Source organism: Hyperolius riggenbachi, chromosome 3, assembly GCF_040937935.1.
Source record: "Hyperolius riggenbachi isolate aHypRig1 chromosome 3, aHypRig1.pri, whole genome shotgun sequence".
Lineage (NCBI taxonomy): Eukaryota > Metazoa > Chordata > Amphibia > Anura > Hyperoliidae > Hyperolius > Hyperolius riggenbachi.
Window position 1 is genome coordinate 175,525,863 of NC_090648.1, and position 18,129 is coordinate 175,543,991.

General features: G+C 42.9%; 1 protein-coding gene across 3 annotated transcripts in view; it reads left to right on the plus strand.

Moving 5' to 3' along the window:
• The window catches only part of IL16 (interleukin 16), a 118,806-nt gene that overhangs the window by 37,994 nt on the left and 62,683 nt on the right, over positions 1 to 18,129 (plus strand). For all 3 annotated transcript variants that reach the window (XR_011030284.1, XM_068275323.1, XM_068275324.1), the window contains exon 3: positions 13,794 to 14,174. Coding sequence is in view for 2 of the 3 variants with exons in the window: in XM_068275323.1 (XP_068131424.1) it covers positions 13,836 to 14,174 (339 nt within the window). In the remaining variant the exon portion in view is untranslated. The remainder of the gene's footprint in view (positions 1 to 13,793; positions 14,175 to 18,129) is intronic.

Consider the following 18,129-nt stretch of genomic DNA (forward strand, 5'->3'; position numbering starts at 1 on the left):
ATGGTAATAAAAGTTACGGTACTTACCTTAGTAGAGGGAATCCCCTGGATTTATTTATTTATATAGCGCCGACATATTACGCAGGGCAGTACAGAGTATATTGTCTTTTCACTAACTGTCTCCCGACATGTATGTGTCGTGTAGTGCATGTATCGTAATCTAGGGCCAATTTAGGGGGAAGCCAATTAACTTATCTAAGTTTTTGGGGATGAGGGAGGAAACCGGAGTGCCCGGAGGACACCCGCACAGACACAGGAGAACATACAAACTCCTTGCAGATATTGCCCTGGCTGGGATTCAAACCGGAGACCCAGTGCTGCAAGGTGAGAGCGTTAACCACTACGCCACCGTGCTGGATGGATAGTCCCGAGGCTTCCCCATCCCCTTCGCCCCCATTGTTCAAGCGCTGAGACCCTCTAAGCAGATCTGACAAGGGTGGTCGACAAATCTCTGGATCATCCATAGGCTTCCCTCTACCATGCTAAGTATCTAACTTTTTTATTTATTTGCCTAAAGGTTTACTTTATTGTCAACAAGTTCCACTGCACTAATACTGACATACTCTGGATGGCATACATCCAGAGTATGGCAGACAGACCCACATATTCAACTTGTCAGAAAGGTGCCATTTATTCTCAGGTGCCAATAATTCCAGCTTTAGATCATAATCTGAATAATAAGAAATAAATAATGTAATTTTTCTGACAAATGCCCTCTTCTATCTTTTACAACTAGGCCTCTAAACATTTATGCTTGTTTAATTAACACGATATGCACATTTGCACACTTTTGTGGCATTGCAGTGCTTGTTTGATGCATATTTCCATATGAATTTTCTGTATGCCTTGTAGTATACTGCCTGCTTTCTGTGCGCAACAGTAAGTATAATATGCATTAAATGTGCATGTGGAATGTTTTCATGTGATGGCATTCATTTCTATGCAAGATGACATTTCAGTGGCGTAGTTAAGGAGCTGTGGGCCCTGATGCAAGTTTTGCAATGGAACCCCCCCAAGCACTCTATATATAACAATTGATACGGTGCACCAAGACCTGCCAATGGCAACTACAGTGTCTGAGGTGCAAGAAGGTGATGGGGAACAGTTTGTTAATGATTACCACAATTCAAAGTATTTATAGAACTGAGTATTATGAGCACAGGACCAATGGAGAGCTAAAACTGTAGTTCAGGAAGGGCCCCTCTGGCCCAAGGGCCCCGATGCGGTTGCAACCTCTGCAACCCCTATTGCTATGCCTCTGTGGCATTTGTTGAAAAAGCAAGCCAGGTTTAAACACTCTTTACATGTGATACATTTTTGTGTGTGCAGTAAACTACCAAGATGCAAATTAAACCTTACTACGCAAGTTGTACCTTCACAATCTTGGAAGCAGCAATCTGATCAATATCTCAATCAGGTTAATGCTGACATTTGATTGAGATTAAATGCAGCTATTTGGTGCATAAATCTCTAGTCCACAGTTAATATTCATGATTTGGGGAGTAATCATTGATTGACCAGATTAACGAGACCACAATCAACTTAAAATAGCCACCTTTAAGGTTTTAGCAGTGAAAAGGTTAATATTAGGCTCATGTCAGAACTGTCAAGGACATAGTGAGTGGCTAATGAAGGCGTAATATTAATGTTGGGGATTAGTTATGAGGAAACAAGTGTTTGAGATTAGTAATAAAGAAGGGAAGTGTTAGGATAGGAGATGTAGGTGGAAAATTGGTCAGAGATTAGCCAATCATAATTAAAAGTGTGTACCAGGCCTTAGAGATAAGTTATAGGGAAGCTTAGTGTTAGAGATAAATGGTGGGGAATGTTAGTGTTGGGTAACAGGAAGGTTAGTGTCAGGAATAAGTGACGGGGAAGGTTAGTGTTAGAGATAAATAGTGGGGAATGTTAGTGTTAGGTAACAGGAAGGTTAGTGTCAGGAATAAGTGATGGGGAAGGTTAGTGTTAGAGATAAATGGTGGGGAATGTTAGTGTTGGGTAACAGGAAGGTTAGTGTCAGGAATAAGTGACGGGGAAGGTTAGTGTTAGAGATAAATGGTGGGGAATGTTAGTGTTAGGTAACAGGAAGGTTAGAGTCAGGAATAAGTGACGGGGAAGGTTAGTGTTAGAGATAAATGGTGGGGAATGTTAGTGTTAGGTAACAGGAAGGTTAGTGCCAGGAATAAGTGACGGGGAAGTTTAGTGTTAGAGATAAATGGTGGGGAATGTTAGTGTGAGGTAACAGGAAGGTTAGTGTCAGGAATAAGTGACGGGGAAGGTTAGTGTTAGAGATAAATGGTGGGGAATGTTAGTGTTAGGTAACAGGAAGGTTAGTGTCAGGAATAAGTGACGGGGAAGGTTAGTGTTAGAGATAAATGATGGGGAATGTTAGTGTTAGGTAACAGGAAGGTTAGTGTCAGGAATAAGTGACGGAGAAGGTTATTGTTAGAGATAAATGGTGGGGAATGTTAGTGTTAGGTAACAGGAAGGTTAGTGTCAGGAATAAGTGACGGGGAAGGTTAGTGTTAGAGATAAATGGTGGGGAATGTTAGTGTTAGGTAACAGGAAGGTTAGTGTCAGGAATAAGTGACGGGGAAGGTTAGTGTTCGAGGTACTGTAGTTGTAATGGTAATAAGAGATAAGTCAGGAAGGCTAGTGGCAAGCTAAGTTACGTCAGGGTAGCAGTAAATGCATACTAAATTGTAGTTACAAAATAATGAAAAGTATTCAACAGAAGAAACAGACACAATTCTTTTACTTCTGAATTTTGGCGGTACAGCTCTACTTCCTGAGTTTATGGGTACACCACCAACAAACATTATCCTGATATTAAACGGCCACATTTTAGCGGTATTAGCGTTGTGGGAAAAACAGTCACCAAAATCACTAGCAGGAAATCCCAAACAAAAGAAGAAACCCAAAATTTTGTGTTTCATGCCAAATAGTTCACTGCAGAGTCTGGCACTGGCTGTATTTTCTAGTCACACTGAAGAACCTATAAAACTAAGAAAAACACATAGTGCTGCAACCAACATCAACATATCCGATTGAAGGACCTAATGCACTAAACGTTTTATTGCAACATAACTTATCTGGTTTGTTAAGGATTTTCCAGCCTCCAGTTTACCTCATCATTACTCACTAACAATCACAAGATCCTGGCAATGTTTTGAGTTAATTAGCATCTAATTAAGCACATAAGTGAATGCCTTAGCACAAACTCTGCATAAATTATACCAGTTCATATTTTCATAAGCAAGGAGTTTTGAATCAGGATGATACCATTTATTGGCTAACTTCGAGATGAATAAACAGTAAGCTTTCGGCTTGTAAAAAGCCTTTGTCAGACTTGATTCATTAAAGCTTTTGCCATTTCTTATGGCTGGCCTTTTTCAGCTATATGAGACCAGCCAGAACACAGCAGGCAATTAGGAAGTGCTGTATTTTTGTAAAACAGGCTCAGGCAGCCCAGAACTAATAAAATACATGAAAAAATACTGTAGTCTGTCCCCTGAAACAGTCCCGTGTCTCCCAGCAGATGGGCAGAGCTCAGAAATGAAGGAAAGACACATCTTCTTACTCTACTTCAAGAACTCTGTCTTTTTAGCAGAGGGACATGGCCCCAATTTCCCAGACTTCGGAGTGATTATATGCCCTAATTAGTGCTGCTGTAAGTTCTAGGATTTAGAATCATAAACAGCCATCCGCCGCCGCACATGCAAGCTCCCGCGCATGCATGTGATCTTGCTTGTGCACGGCCCTTTGTAATTGTGATAGACTGCTGCTATAGAAATTAGCAACAACCATTCAAAAAAGTTAGGCAAAAAAAAAGAAAGTTAAAAAAGGTCTCAATAAAATAAGTGTTTTTTCCCCCGAATTAAGTTTTATCCCCTACCTAGAATAGCCTATTAAGGTGGACACTAACGGTCCAATTTCTAGCGAAACATCGTTCGAAGCGATCAGCAATTCTGATTGGTTGTAAATAATCCCCATTGGTGGACACAATCGATTATGAACGAGTGAAAAAAAATGTTGTCCGAATTAATTTTCGTCGAACCAAAATTTGGATTTTCTTGTTGGTCGTGATAGATAGAAAGCAAAGATTGGTTCATTAATGGTGTAGTGAACGATTTCACTTCCGATCAGAATTTCTGATCGCTCGAATGATTTTTCGCTAGAAATAGGATCGTTAGTGGCCACCTTTAAGGTGGCCACTAATGATCCAATCTTTTTCATCCAATCTTACCATTTCTAGGTAATATAAGGTAACTGCCTGATGTATCCATTTAGTATTTTCACTTAATTTACCCTTATACTACATAGAATAGGTAAGATTGGATGAAAAAGATTGGATCATTAGTGGCCACCATTAGCCCCTTTTTAACTCCTGCAATATCTTTACCTGTTTATACACTTTTAGGGCCTATTCACACTTGAGCGGGAATCGCACGATTCCCGCTCACCGCAAATTGCTAGCGGTTTTTAAAACCGCTTAGCACATGGTTTGCTATGTCAGTGCTCTCACTGCCATGATCGTGGGCGGTTTGCGATTAGCGATAATCGCAAACGCGTTACATGCAGCATTTTGGCGGTTCTTGAGCGATCACGATTAGCATGTATAGAACCGCTAATCGTGATTGCTTTCAAATCGCTATAGTGTCCAGTGATTTTTCCACGTTAATCGTGGAAAAATCACTCCCGCAAAACGCTAGCGGTGATCGCTAGCGTTTTGCGATTTTAGGTGTGAACTTAATGACAAAATTTTAGGTGTGAACTTAATGACAAAATTTTAGGTGTAAACTTAATGACTGCCACCTGTAGCGATCAAACTAGGGTAACAGTTTGGGGCCCCAATGCTCTACAGATCCCTTGCCCTGCTGTTGCCTAGCAATGCATCTGGGACCCTCAAACTGTCACCCTAGTGTATGCATTCGATCACTACAGATGCACAGGCTGGGGATAACGGACCACCACATGCACAGCTAGTAATAAAATATGGCATATATGGTATCATTTTAACCGAGAATGGCAAAAAATTTATTTGTATTTGTTTTATAACTGTGGACTGAGAATTAGGAAGGGTGAAATATGTAAAAAATTGTTTTTTCTGCATCTATGCTTATTGTTTCCCTGCAGAATGACTATAAAATACCACCACCAGTGGTTGTGGCAGATTTCCTGGAATGCAGGAGGGCTTCCTGGCCCCTTCATTTCACAGGTCATGCTTTATCTGCTGTGTTAACGAAGTTCTTGAAATGGGAGGAGGGAGAGCTTTCTCACTTCAGCATTTTAAGAGTAACTACCCTCTGGCCACAGGACTCTGCCATGTTGCCAGGGGAGGACCCACACTATGTTTTTGCTAACTTAAACGGAGCTATGTACCGGAAATAAAGAGGGTTTTGTTTTTAATCTGCAGGTACTTTAATATTAATGTCTTGAAATGGGACCTGCTGCTAATGACTAAGTACTGAAAGCTGTTACCACTGAATTCATAAACCATGGTGACCCAACATCCTTCCTACTTCGAAACATGTGCAGAATTTTCTATTTCAGCAGTGATGCCACAATGTCAATAACTGACTGTAAGTGTCTATGAGGGGAAATTAAGCCAGCAGATCATATTGCACTGTTTCACACTGCAAAAGTGTTTCATATAGAAAGTATTTGGTTTTCTATGCTGGGGATTCATCCAAATTTTATTATTGAGGCAGGTAGATTGTCTCAATAAGAATCCACAGAGGTGGTTCCTTGACCTTGTGGAGCGATGCTAGCTCTGGGTAGCTTGGAAGTATCAGAATGAGTGTGGGACCCCTAAACCTCCTTCAATTCTAGCTCTGTATAGACGTCTTCTAGCCACTCGAAGATTCACCTTGCCCAAAATAAAGCCAATCATTTCCACCTGCAGCTTTTTTTTAGTTACATGAATGTGAAGCACTCTGGAACGATAAAGTACTTTGGGGAGTTACAGACATTTGGACAACCTTTTTGCTTGCTGTTGGCTGTAAAGGTATTTTGTCGACAAGATACTAAAATATCTCCTGTGAGAGAACTCAGGAGATAATTGATCAGGGCCAAAGTGTGCTTTTAAAAAGTGAAAAACCCCCAAAACACATCTGTTCCATTCCTTTACATAGTGTACGTAGTGTACGTCAGCTAATGCAACTTGACTTATTCTCCATCATGTCATCCATATGAAAGATAGTCTTAACTGAGTACTGAGTCTTGTACTTAATTTGACCTTCCACAGATTCCAAAAACAATATTATAATAACTCTTCCTAAACTGTCAAATGGTGGCATGGTATAAAAGAATGATGACAAACTGTCTTTGCTATCCTTTTGTAATTATTTACAGCAGGGAATCATGAAGGTATGAGCAATCCTCCCATTTAAGCACGTGAACAGTCAACATGTCCAACCACAAGACATAAATACGATCAGGAGGAGCAGATAACCATAAACCAGCTACACAGCAAACTTAAATAGGTTGTAAAATATGCTTGAGTCATTTAACTCTCCAGTAGCATAATTATAGAACAAACTAGCATGAACTGGGAAAATATGAAATCAGATGGTCTTCTTCATCCAAGTTCCTTGGACACAGAAATTAACAGATCGGTGTAAGCCAAGAAATGTTAAAGCTTTAGTAAACAAGTTATCTATTTTTGAGAATTTACCAAATTGTTATGAAAAATGAAACTAGCACAATAAAACTGAATGTCAACTACAAGCCACCCACATCTTTAAAAGGTCAGAGGAGGATAATAGAGTATATAGTTATTATATTCACCCTCAAAACATAAATTTGCATGAGACTGATTGCTCCAACACTGCTTCATCTGAGGACATTCAAATGAAAATGTGTGGGTGATGTTCACAGTGGGAAGAAATTATCTCCAGACAAGATGCAGGGGTGAGAAGGCATTAGAACTCTGTGCTTAATCCTGCAAAAATAAATGTAACATAGTCTACTGCTCTATGAAGTTACAAAATGTACAGTATATATATATTTATGTATTGTATTTATAAAGCGCCAACATATTACGCAGTGCTGGACATTAGTTTAGGTTACAGACAATATTTAAGGGTTACATACTGCAATATGAAAACACAGGAATACAAGAAAAACCAGATCACGCAGCACAGTATGAGTACAAGGTAATGCTTAGTCAGTCACTGGATGGAGCAAAGAGTTTAGGCAATTTGAGTTCACTCAAATGCATAGCATGGGTGCCCAGTAATGGAGGTGCATGATCAGGTAGGACACAAAAGGAGGAGGACCCTGCCTAAAGGCTTACAATCTAGAGGGAGAGGTAGGGACAATAAAGGTAGGGGACCAGAGTTCAGCTGTGGGTTTAGAGCACTTGTGAGTGGTAGTAGGTCAGAGTGAAAAGGTGAGTTTTGAGGGCCTTCCTGAAGATGTTAAAGGAGGGGGCTGCCCTAATGAGTGGAGGTAGGGAGTTCCATAGTGTTGGAGCAGCTCTTGAGAAGTCCTGGAGGCGTGCATGGGACTGGGTGATACGGGGGGCGGTCAGGCGAAGTTCATTGGAAGAGCGGAGTGAGCGGCTAGGTGTGTACCTCTGAGTAAGATTGGAAATGTAGGTTGGACAGGTTTTGTGGACAGATTTGTAGGTCAGACACAGTATCTTGAATCTGATTCTGGACTGGATAGGAAGCCAGTGGAGGGATTCAAGGAGGGAAGCCGCCGTGGTGAAGCGATGGGAGGAGTGGATAATTCTGTCTGCCGCATTCATGATGGACTGCAGTGGGGCTACTCGGGTCATAGGGAGACCAGACAGAAGGGCATTGCAGTAGTCAAGGTAGGAAATTATGAGGGCATGGATGAGGAGTTTGGTGGTGGCAGAGGTCTGGAAAGGGAGAATCTTACAGATGTTACAAAGGTGGAAGTTGCAGGACTTTTTTAGGTTTTGGATGTGGGGAGTGAAGGAGAGTGTGGAGTCCAGGGTGACACCCAGACAGCGGGCTTGAGAGGTAGGGCGAATGGTAGTGTGGTTAACAGTAACATGCACATCTGGGAGGTTCATGGATTGTCTAGATTTAGTTTCAGGAACCTAGCGGACATTAAGGAGGAGATGGCTGATAGGCAGGAGGAGATCTTGTCCATGGTAGTGGTGGATATGTCAGGGGTGTGGAGGTAGATCTGGGTGTCATCTGCATACAGATAGTTAAAACCCATGGAGGAGATAACCTTGCCAATGGAGGATGTGTATAGGGAGAACAGTAGGGGGCCAAGGACCTCTCGGTGGGGGACTCCCACCAAGAGGTGGTTGGGGGTGGACGAGGACTCATTGAAGGAGGTCGTGAAGAAGCGGTTGGAGAGGTAGGATGAAAGCCAGGTCAGGGCGAGATCGTGAATGCCCATGAACTGGAGGGACTGGAGTAGGGGATGATCTACTGTGTCAAAAGCTGCTGAAAAGTCAAAGAAGAGGAGAATGGAGTATTTACCTTCAGCTTTAGCTAAGGCAAGGTCATTGACCACTTTGGTGAGAGCAGTTTCGGTTGATTGGGCAGGCTGAAATCCAGATTGCAATGGGTCTAGCAGTGAGTTGGCATTGAGGTACTGGGTCAGGCGTTTGTGAACCAGACACACAAGGAGTTTTGAGGCAAAGGGGAGGAGAGAGATAGGGCAGTAGTTGGAGGGTATCAAGGGGTCAAGGGAAGGTTTTTTGAGCAGGGGTAGTACAGTGACCTGCTCGAAGTCTGAGGGGAAGGTGCCTGTGGATAGGGAGAGGTTAAACAGGGTAGTGAGGACTGGGGCCAATTCTGTGAAGTGAGGCTGGAGTAAATCCGAAGGGATGGGGTCAAGGGGGGAAGTAGTGGTATGGGAAGTCTGCAGTAGGTGGTTGACTTACTCAGTGGTAGTAGGAGTGAAGGAGGTGAGGGGAGGATAGGGTGGAGGAGGAGGCGGTTGAGAGGAGGTAGGAGGTGAAGATTGGAAATTTCCTGATGGATGGAGACAATTTTGTTGGTGAAGTGGGTGGCTAAATCCGTGGCAGAGAGGGAGGAAACGGAGGGTGGGGTGGGGGGGGTTTAAGCAGGGAGTTGAAAGTGGCAAAAAGATGCTGGGGGTCGGAAGCTTGTGCTCCGATGAGCTTGGTAAAGTATTCCTGCTTTGCATGAGCAAGGGCAGTGTGGAACTGCAGCAGGTTAGTCTTGTACTGTAGGAAATTCTGGTTAAGTCGAGTTTTGATCCATTTCCATTCAGTGGCGCGTGTTTCCCTCTGGAGGTTGTGAGTATGGGTAGTGCGCCAGGGCTGGGGGTTAGGGAGGTGGTTGCGGGGGAAAATTGGTGGAACAGCTTTCTCTAGGGCTGATGAGAGAGTTTGGCGATACTGAGCTGCAGCAAGATTAGGACAGGTTAGGGTGGGGAGAGTGGAGGAGAGGGCATGGAGGGGGTCAGCAAGGATGCTAGGGTTGAGCTTGCGTAGGTCTCGCTGCCATCGACCAGGTGGGTGGGCAGGTAGCTTGGGGTGCCTTTCCGTGAGGAGGTTGAAGGTGAGAAGGTGATGGTCTGAGGGTGGAAAGGGTGCGATGTCAAGGTCTGCAATGGTGGTGAATTTAGTGAATATAAGGTTGAGAGTGTGACCTGCAATGGGGGTGTTGGTGTGTTGTACTAAGCCAAGTGAGTTGGCTATGGTGAGTAGCCGGGTCACAACAGAGTTCTGGGGTTCATCGATGGGAATATTGAAATCCCTGAGGATGATGGTGGGGAGGTTAGAGGAGAGGTTGTGTGGGGGAGCCAGGAGGCAAGGTCATTGAGAAATTGTGGTGTGGAGCCCAGAGGGCGGTATAAGACAACAATGGCAGGGAGTGGGTGGTAGAGGCGGATGGTGTGGGCCTTGAATGATGTGAATTGTAGGGAGGTAGGTGGGGTGAGGACACGGAAGGTGCAGGATTGGGAGAGGAGTAGACTCACCCCTCCCCCGGTCCTGTTGAATGGTCTGGTGGTGGAGGAGGAGAGGGCAGCCTCTGCGGCAGAGTCCGAGGGGGTGAGCCACGTCTCAGTGAGTGCGAGGATGGTGAGGGATTTGGAGAGGAAGAGGTCGTGGACCGCTGTAAGTTTATTGCGGACGGATCTGGAATTCCAGAGACCGCAGGGTAGGGGGAGCATGTGTTTGTGGGTGGGATGGATGGAAATAAGGTTGGGGCGAGGATGGATGTTTATGTTATTTGTGGACAGAGGACTGTAAAGTGTGTGAAGCAGGTCAGCAGGGGATGCTTGTCCGGCAGCAAGCTGTGGCCCAGGGTTAGGTGATATATCACCAGCTGCAAGTAAGAGTAGGAGGGAGAGAGTAAGCAAATGTGAATGGGATTCAAATGTTTGTGAGGTCTTTGAGCTGCTTGGGGGAGAGAGAGATTTCAGTTCATGAGAAGCTAAGCAAGGTGAGGAAAGCAGAGCAGATGAAATGAATATGGAGTGAGGTACACTGGGTGGATGCATGTTACAATGCAACTTGTAGATGTTTGCAGACAGGCAGAACATAAGAAAAAGTGCAGTAAACATGGTAAGGGTCTCTGATTATAACCAGGAAATTTCCAACCACTAAACAGTTTATATGAGTATGCAGTTAGTGTAAGCAAACCTGTGTAAATAAAGAAGCAGAGTCTACTTGGCTGTGCAACATATATCCAGCAGTGGCATTTTTAGCAACAGCATTGGAGGCAGTTTTGGATGCAGAGTAGTTGTATCCAGCAGAGTCCTGTGGCTGTTGAATCATGTTTGAATTCCTGGGTAAATTCTTGGTACGGTAAGTTGTGAAGCACTTTGTAATAAATTGCACTTAGGAATTAAATGGCACCAAATGACTAAGGCCACAAGTGACCAAGCTCCAGCGCTTAAATAGGTATGATAGCTGCCATGGTTGAATTGGAAGTGATTCTCAATTAGAAATTGGAAAAAACAGTTCAGCTGAGGATGGGAGTGGCTATCAAGAGCAGGCCTGCAATAAATAATTGCTGCTCACTGGGCTGAAACACAAGGATTCACAAATGTAATATGGAAATTTACAAACACTGCTGAACTACTTAAATGTGTATTAAACAATCTTAGTAGCAATGTATGCAGCAATCGTACCAATTAAACGTGCAGATAATGATTGCAGTCAGAGATTGTAAAGCAGACTTTTGCAAGAGGAAGCAGCAATTGTACCAATTAAACGTGCAGATAATGATTGCAGTCAGAGATTGTAAAGCAAACTTTTGCAAGATATATATATGTGCGTGTGTGTATATATATATATATATATATATATATATATATATATATATATATATATATATATATATATAATGTTTTTTTCAAGGCAGTGAGTGTTTTTTTTTTATACTTACTTGGGATATTTTGTGTATTGAGTTTATATGTCCTTTTTAGGCCAATATCCTATCCTCCCATACTATAAAAGCATGCTGGCACGGCCAGTGGTTTATAATTCTGTCTTTAGGGGCTAAACATGAAAAAGGGCTGGGGGGCCGGGAGGGATAAGTGTTAGGCACAACGGTGGGTGAGGGGTGTTTGGTGGTGTAAAATATTGGTAAAGATTACTGATATTTTACTATTGGAATTAAGTAGAATATTGGTAAGTTATTCTACTAGCAGCAATATCCGGTGCCCTTTTTTGTGGGCGCCTTTGTTATATAAACGCCAGAGTGTGCTATGATTCAGACGGCTCTAGACAGTGTAAACTGAGAGCAGCTGTCTAATGCCAATAGTAAATAGACATGGATTATGGTGCTGGAGTTTAATATATGAGTGTTAAAAACAGTTTGCTTATTTCATTAACACGGTTTTCAATTTTTTAACACACAATGGTAAATCCGTGATCACATAGCATGTACAAGTTGGTGAAAAGGAAGGAGCACATTTGCACTGGGCATGTACAAGTTAATGAACCACACATGCCCAGTAAGAGAGAGCACTTGTGCATGAACGCTACTCTGTTTATTGTTACACTAATAACATGTCAAAAATCTTAAAAAAAAAATGTTAAGATATAAGTGCAAAGCATATGCATTTCATAAAAAATAAACCTGTTTTTTTCTTTCTAGGCTCTGAGTTATGATATATTTTCTTTTTAAGCATTTCAATATTAGGCTTGAAGATCACATCAGTAAGGGCCCGTTCTGTCCTGAGCGGGAATCGCGCGATTCCCGCTCACGGCAAACCGCTAGCGGTTTAGCAAAAAACGCTACACAATGTAGCGAGTGGCAGTGTCCTCACTGCCGCGGTTGCGGTTAGCGATAACCGCAACCGCGATGCATGCAGCGGTTTGCCGGCGACGGGCGTTCCGCGATTAGCGATCCGCTACTCGCGATCGCTCCAAAACCGCCGCAGTGTCCAGTAATTTTTCCGCGCTAATCGCGGGAAATCATTCCCACAAAACGCCGGCGGTAATCGCCGGCATTCTGCGATTATAAGTGTGAACGGGCCCTAAGGCCTCTTTCAGGTGGGAGGCTGAACTGTGCACTTGTGCAGTTCAGCCTCCTGGTTTCCGCCTATGATCGCAGTGCGGACACAATTTAAATGCAGCCAAATGGCAGCGGTTGTAACACCATGCGTGTCAAGCGGTGGCAGGGAACCTGAGCACAGCTGTGGCTCTATGGGTGGGTAGCTTTCCAGCGCCGGTACCAAGCGCTAACAAGCGCCCGGCCGGTGCCCATCTGAAAGGGGCCTCAAGAATGCAGATTAAAAAAATGTGATACAAACTGCCTTGGCACATGAAAATAATAGGACCCTGCCTCATTAGGCTTATAATCTAAATGGTAGGGAAATGAAGGATAGAGAAGATTCATTATTATTATACTTATATTGCTGGCATTTTCCACAGCACTTGAAGAGGACATTATTTGCACGTTACCATACCAACTGACCCTAAAAGAACCTCACAAGCTAATGTCCCATCCATAATCATAGTCTAATATTCTTTCACACTGTAGGGCCAATTTAGGGGGGAAGGACAATTACAGTAAAGGAAACCTAAAGTGTAATGTATATGGAGGATGCCATATTTATTTCCTTTCAAACAATACCAGTTGCCTGGAAGTCTTGCTGATCATTCTAGCATCAGTAGAGTGTGAAACACACCTGAGACCGGCATGCAGCAGATAGTGTCCTGGCCAATAAACAAACCTGTAAGTCTAGTAGTATAAGTTAAACGAGCTAAACTCTTAGCCATCAAATCCCCACATTTTTTATTGTGATAGTGCCGTTTACCGCCAGCATGCGGGACTCGTCATTAAATGCACCCATTTAAGTGAATGGAAGCGTTTGTGTCTGGCTTTTACGTAAACGGGGCGTTCCGATTCCAATTTTCCCCGTCGTTGCAGGCGACCCTGGATGCCGCATACGGCATCCAGGGTCGATTAACTGCCACATCTTCATGTTATAAAACGATCGCGACGGGAAGCCGCCGAATGCCCCCGAATGAGATGCCTGCGAACGGGAAGCCGGACAGAAGCCTGTGTGAACGGGCCCTAAATGAAAAAAAAGTGTGTGAAAGAAATGTTTCTTTTTACTACAACAAGAACAAATACAGTTCCATTCATGCTTCTCTGTACTCCATAACGGCTAAAGGGATTTGCCTTTGATTCAATAGAAAGACAATTATTACTCGAGAGAATTTAGAGCATACAGAGTGTTGACCACAAAGGAGAGATGGATGATCATGAGTGAGCATGTGCTATCAGTGCTGAGATGATAAAATCTGTTATGGAACAGTCATACGCTCTTGTTATAAATACACTCTGTGCTTCAGTATGATTTTCTCTGTATTTACAGCAATAATGTTACGCAGTTGTTGATATAGGAAGACGTGCTGAAATGCCAAACAAATATGGTTACGAGAAAACAAGCCTCTTTCAGTCTTCTCTGAAGATGGACAGACAAAACAGCTTGGGGAAAAAAATCAAGAAGGCCAAAAACTTCCGTTCCATATCCAAGTCCCTCATGTTATGTAACACCAGGAACAGCGACGATGGGTCCAGCCTAGAGGAGAAATACTCTGAAATTACAGAAGTATCACGCTGCAGTGTGCAGAATTGTGAGTCGCCTGTGTCTGATATCCTGCAGAGCTCCGCAATACCGGAGCCTACAAGTAAGAAACTGAGCATAACGAGGACTACGTCTAATGACAAAAGTCAGAACAAGTCATCTCTTAAGGTGAGTTGGGGCTGAATGATCGAATGGCTTATTCATTCAGGTGATCAGGGAGAAATTGACAGCACTCCTAATCAGGCTGCAGCGGGTTCGGTTAAAAAAAGGCGCAGGGTGAAAAATTGGCACCCTGTTCTGCCGATGAATGTATCATAAAACGCGATTTACCATTTTAATGTAAATACATTAAAACCGTAAATAGCGTTTTATGATACATTTATTGGCAGAACGGAGCGTCATTTAAAAATGCAGAGGGGCTAGTGAGGCAGCGGGGGTTGGTGATGCTGCCATTTAAGTCCTGTTTAGTAGCAATCAAGGCAGTTTCGCTCCCGTCTCCAGGCTCTGATACCCCACTCAGATGCATTTTCCCCCCCGCTGAAAGATCAACCCTGCTTTCCGTAGACAGCTTTGCTCGCAGTGCCAGTGAACTTCCGCTATTTATACTCAAATGTCCTCGTTTTGATTTATTAGGTTATCAGCCTCGTTGTTATTTAGCCCCCAAACAGTGCTGTTATTGAAATGTTCCATGATTCAGTGGATTGAGTAGAGCCCCCTAGAAACTAAACACACCTCAAAACAGATGCACTAATCCCTAAACTAACTAAATTAGATTAGAATACAACCTAAAATAGCACATGGATGCAGCTAGCCATAAGTAATCTTACATTTCTATACAGCAGGAGGAGGTGGCAGCGCTTCTCAAGGGAGGCTACATCTAATTGCATAGATGTGCAAAGCCTAAAGCTAGGCAGCAGAGGCGGGACAAGGTCCTCCAGCGCCCAAGGCTGAGACACCAAAGTGCGCCCGCATCTCTCCCACCCCAGCCATCACACTGAATGCTGATAGACTAAGGGGCCCCAAACACCTTACTCTCAAGTTATCTGGTTTGCAATCACTGCAATGTATTCCCTTTTCCTATTTCTCTCTGCTTCAAACACAATAGGGGAATGATAGCTGAGTGAGTTGTGCGCCCCCTCCTACACTGCACCCTGAGGCTGGAGCCTCTGAAGCATTTGCCTCGGCCCAGCCCTGCTAGGCAGGTTACAAAACTTGCATTTAAAACAAATGCAACAAAATGGAGGATGTTGGCTTCCAAGTGATTGTAAGGATACATTGTAAGTTCTGATGTCCACTGCAGCATAGAATGATTCAAAAAGGGGTTTATCTTTCCAAATAAATATAGTGGCAGGAAGTCCTGCACTCATCAGTCTAGCCTAGGATGAGAAAAGAGGAAGTGCTTCATATCTGCATTCTAGAGCTAGAACATATGTCAGGTTTTTGTTTGTTTCTTTACACAATGGGAAGATTTCCCCCTCACCCTCTATTTTGAAGTGATAAGTGAGTGTATTTTCTACTCTATTTTCCACAAAGAACTCAAGGAATGTAAATTTACATCAGCTCTTTGACTTGCGTAAAAGCTCATAATTTTTGACAGTTGTTTTTTTTACTCAGAAGGGATGGAGAAGAAATAACAAACGTTCATTTGTGAGATTGTTTGGAAGGCAGTAGTTCCCATTCACTGCTCATATGATTATTTTATACTGCTCTAACTTGCTTGGTGACAATCAGCTGACCTAGGAATGAAATGCGTCATGATCACATAACTGTGTCTAAAAAGTTAGAGAAGTATAAATCAATCATGTGTTTTATCCAGCATCATCATAATTATTCTTACAAACATCCTGATTTGACAAGATTGGAGAAAACGGGAGGATATAATTGATTCAGCAAAATTGCTCTAGATGTTTTTAAGTGTCTGGAATTAGATGGTAATGCTATCAGCTGGGTCATATCAGAATATAGTATAGAAGATGAAAAGGATAGCAATTCTGTAAATTCAGTAATGTGCATTCTGCACATCCTCTGGTGATGATGTTTTATTAATAAATTTAGGTTGCACTATAGTTAGTTAAGTAAAGATGAACTAAAAAAAGGTCCCAATTCGGGTACTTTCCTCAGTAAACGAAAGCCTCCAAATCCTTCCACTGTCACCCTCCAAATCCTTCCACTGTCACCCTCCAAATCCTTCCACTGTCACCCTCCAAATCCTTCCACTGTCACTTTCCTTGCGGTTCCAGTGTCAAGACCGCCGCAAGCCCATTGACAAGGCCTTGTCCACGGAGCTTGCCCACGCTGCACAGGCGCACTAGCATGGAGCCAATGGGCTGAGCTTTTTCCGCTGAACCTGAGTAGTGGCTCTGTGCTACTGCACAGAAGTGAGCCATCTGCTCATGCACAGTGCAGGAGAGCTCCTCTGCACTTTAGTGGTCTCCACAGCTGGGAGATGAAGAAAAGGGGGAAGCCTGTGGAGGATTTTCTCTTTAGATTCTCCCAGGATTACTTGAAAGCTACGTTCTTGGTGTGGATGCACATATGTGACTGCAGTAGCACAGACTGTGTCCTAACAATTATAAAGCACCGAAGATTACACTGCATTAGGCCCGGTTCACACTGGCAAGGATAAAAAAGTGATCCGTGTAAAAACTGATCCGTGGAATCGATCCGTTTTTAAAGGCATCAGTTCTCCATTCGTGACCCTCTGTTTCTCTAGCGCACGGTCAATGCGACGCATTAGTCTATCCGGAAAAATCGATGCAGACCCAAACTTGTGCTCCGGTCAGCGGAACGGACTGAATAGATCAGTTCGGAGCAACGTGAATGGATCCTATTAATTAACTTCCCTATGGGGTTTATTCCATTATGGGCCGCTAAACGAACCCTATTTTTTTTGTCCAATATGAACCGGGCCTTATACCGTCATAACTCAAAAGGACTGCAATCAGTCTCTGAAAATAGCTCCCAGAAGCTGCACAGTGAGGTCAGTTGGGTTGTCCTCGAGACATCAGTAGCACACAAAGGTACAAAATGGATTCACTGAATAATGTTCAATGAACAAGAATTTCTGATGTTTCTGGTATTGGAAAAAAACTGTAAAAAGTTCAGCTGTTCACTGGATTCTTGTGGACTCTACATTTCATGTATAAATATACGATTCATTTTTTGTGTATTTATAAATGAATTAGCTTTGAAATCTACTCCATATTCAACATATTCAGATGTGGAACTTAAAAAGTTGTTATAAAAAGAATCCTTTTATGTGTAGTCAGGTCTATACACTCACTGTAATCATAACAGCTTCATACTTATTGTATTAGCTTTGTTATACAATAAAATAAACACGTTTCTTTATCAGCTTGGCCTATTTGTCATGAGCACTTTTCTTTTGCTCGGTGGAAAACAAGAAAATTCCTTTAGCTGAATCTATACACGGCAAATGTTTTCTATAACCAAACCATTCACTGCCAACACTTTATCACATTTGGCACGTGGTTTCTTTCATAGCCTCAGCTTGGATTGGCAAGACTTTTGTCTACAAAATTAATGCAGACAGATTAGCCACAGCAAACATAACAGCAGAATTAACTCTTTCCTAACAGTAAATATTAGGTTGCGGATTAATCCATGTATAAATAATTATATTTAGCTAATACGGCTGTCTCTGAGCCTGCGATTGTTAAAGCAAACTTGAAGGGAAACGGATATGGAGGCTGACATATTTATTTCCTTTAAAACAATGCAAGCTGTCTTGCTGATCCTCTACCTCTAATCCTTTTAGCCATAGACCCTAAACAAGCATGCTTATCAGGTGTTAGAAGTCTGTCTAGACTAGCTGCATGCCTTTCAGGTGTGCAATTCAGATATTACTGAAGCCAAGAAGATTGGCAGGAGTGCCAGTGTTTTATTTAAATGGAAATAAATATGGCAGCCTCCATATGCCTCTCATGTCAGGTGCCCTTTAACCACTTAATGTAAAGTGGACACATTAAAATGTCCTGTTTGCCCCTCTTAGCTGCAACAAGACATTTTAATGCGTCCCTTGTCGCTGCCCTCGCTGTACACGCACACACCCACCAAGACACATCTGTGATTGGTGAATGGGAACATGTGTTTCCTGAGACAA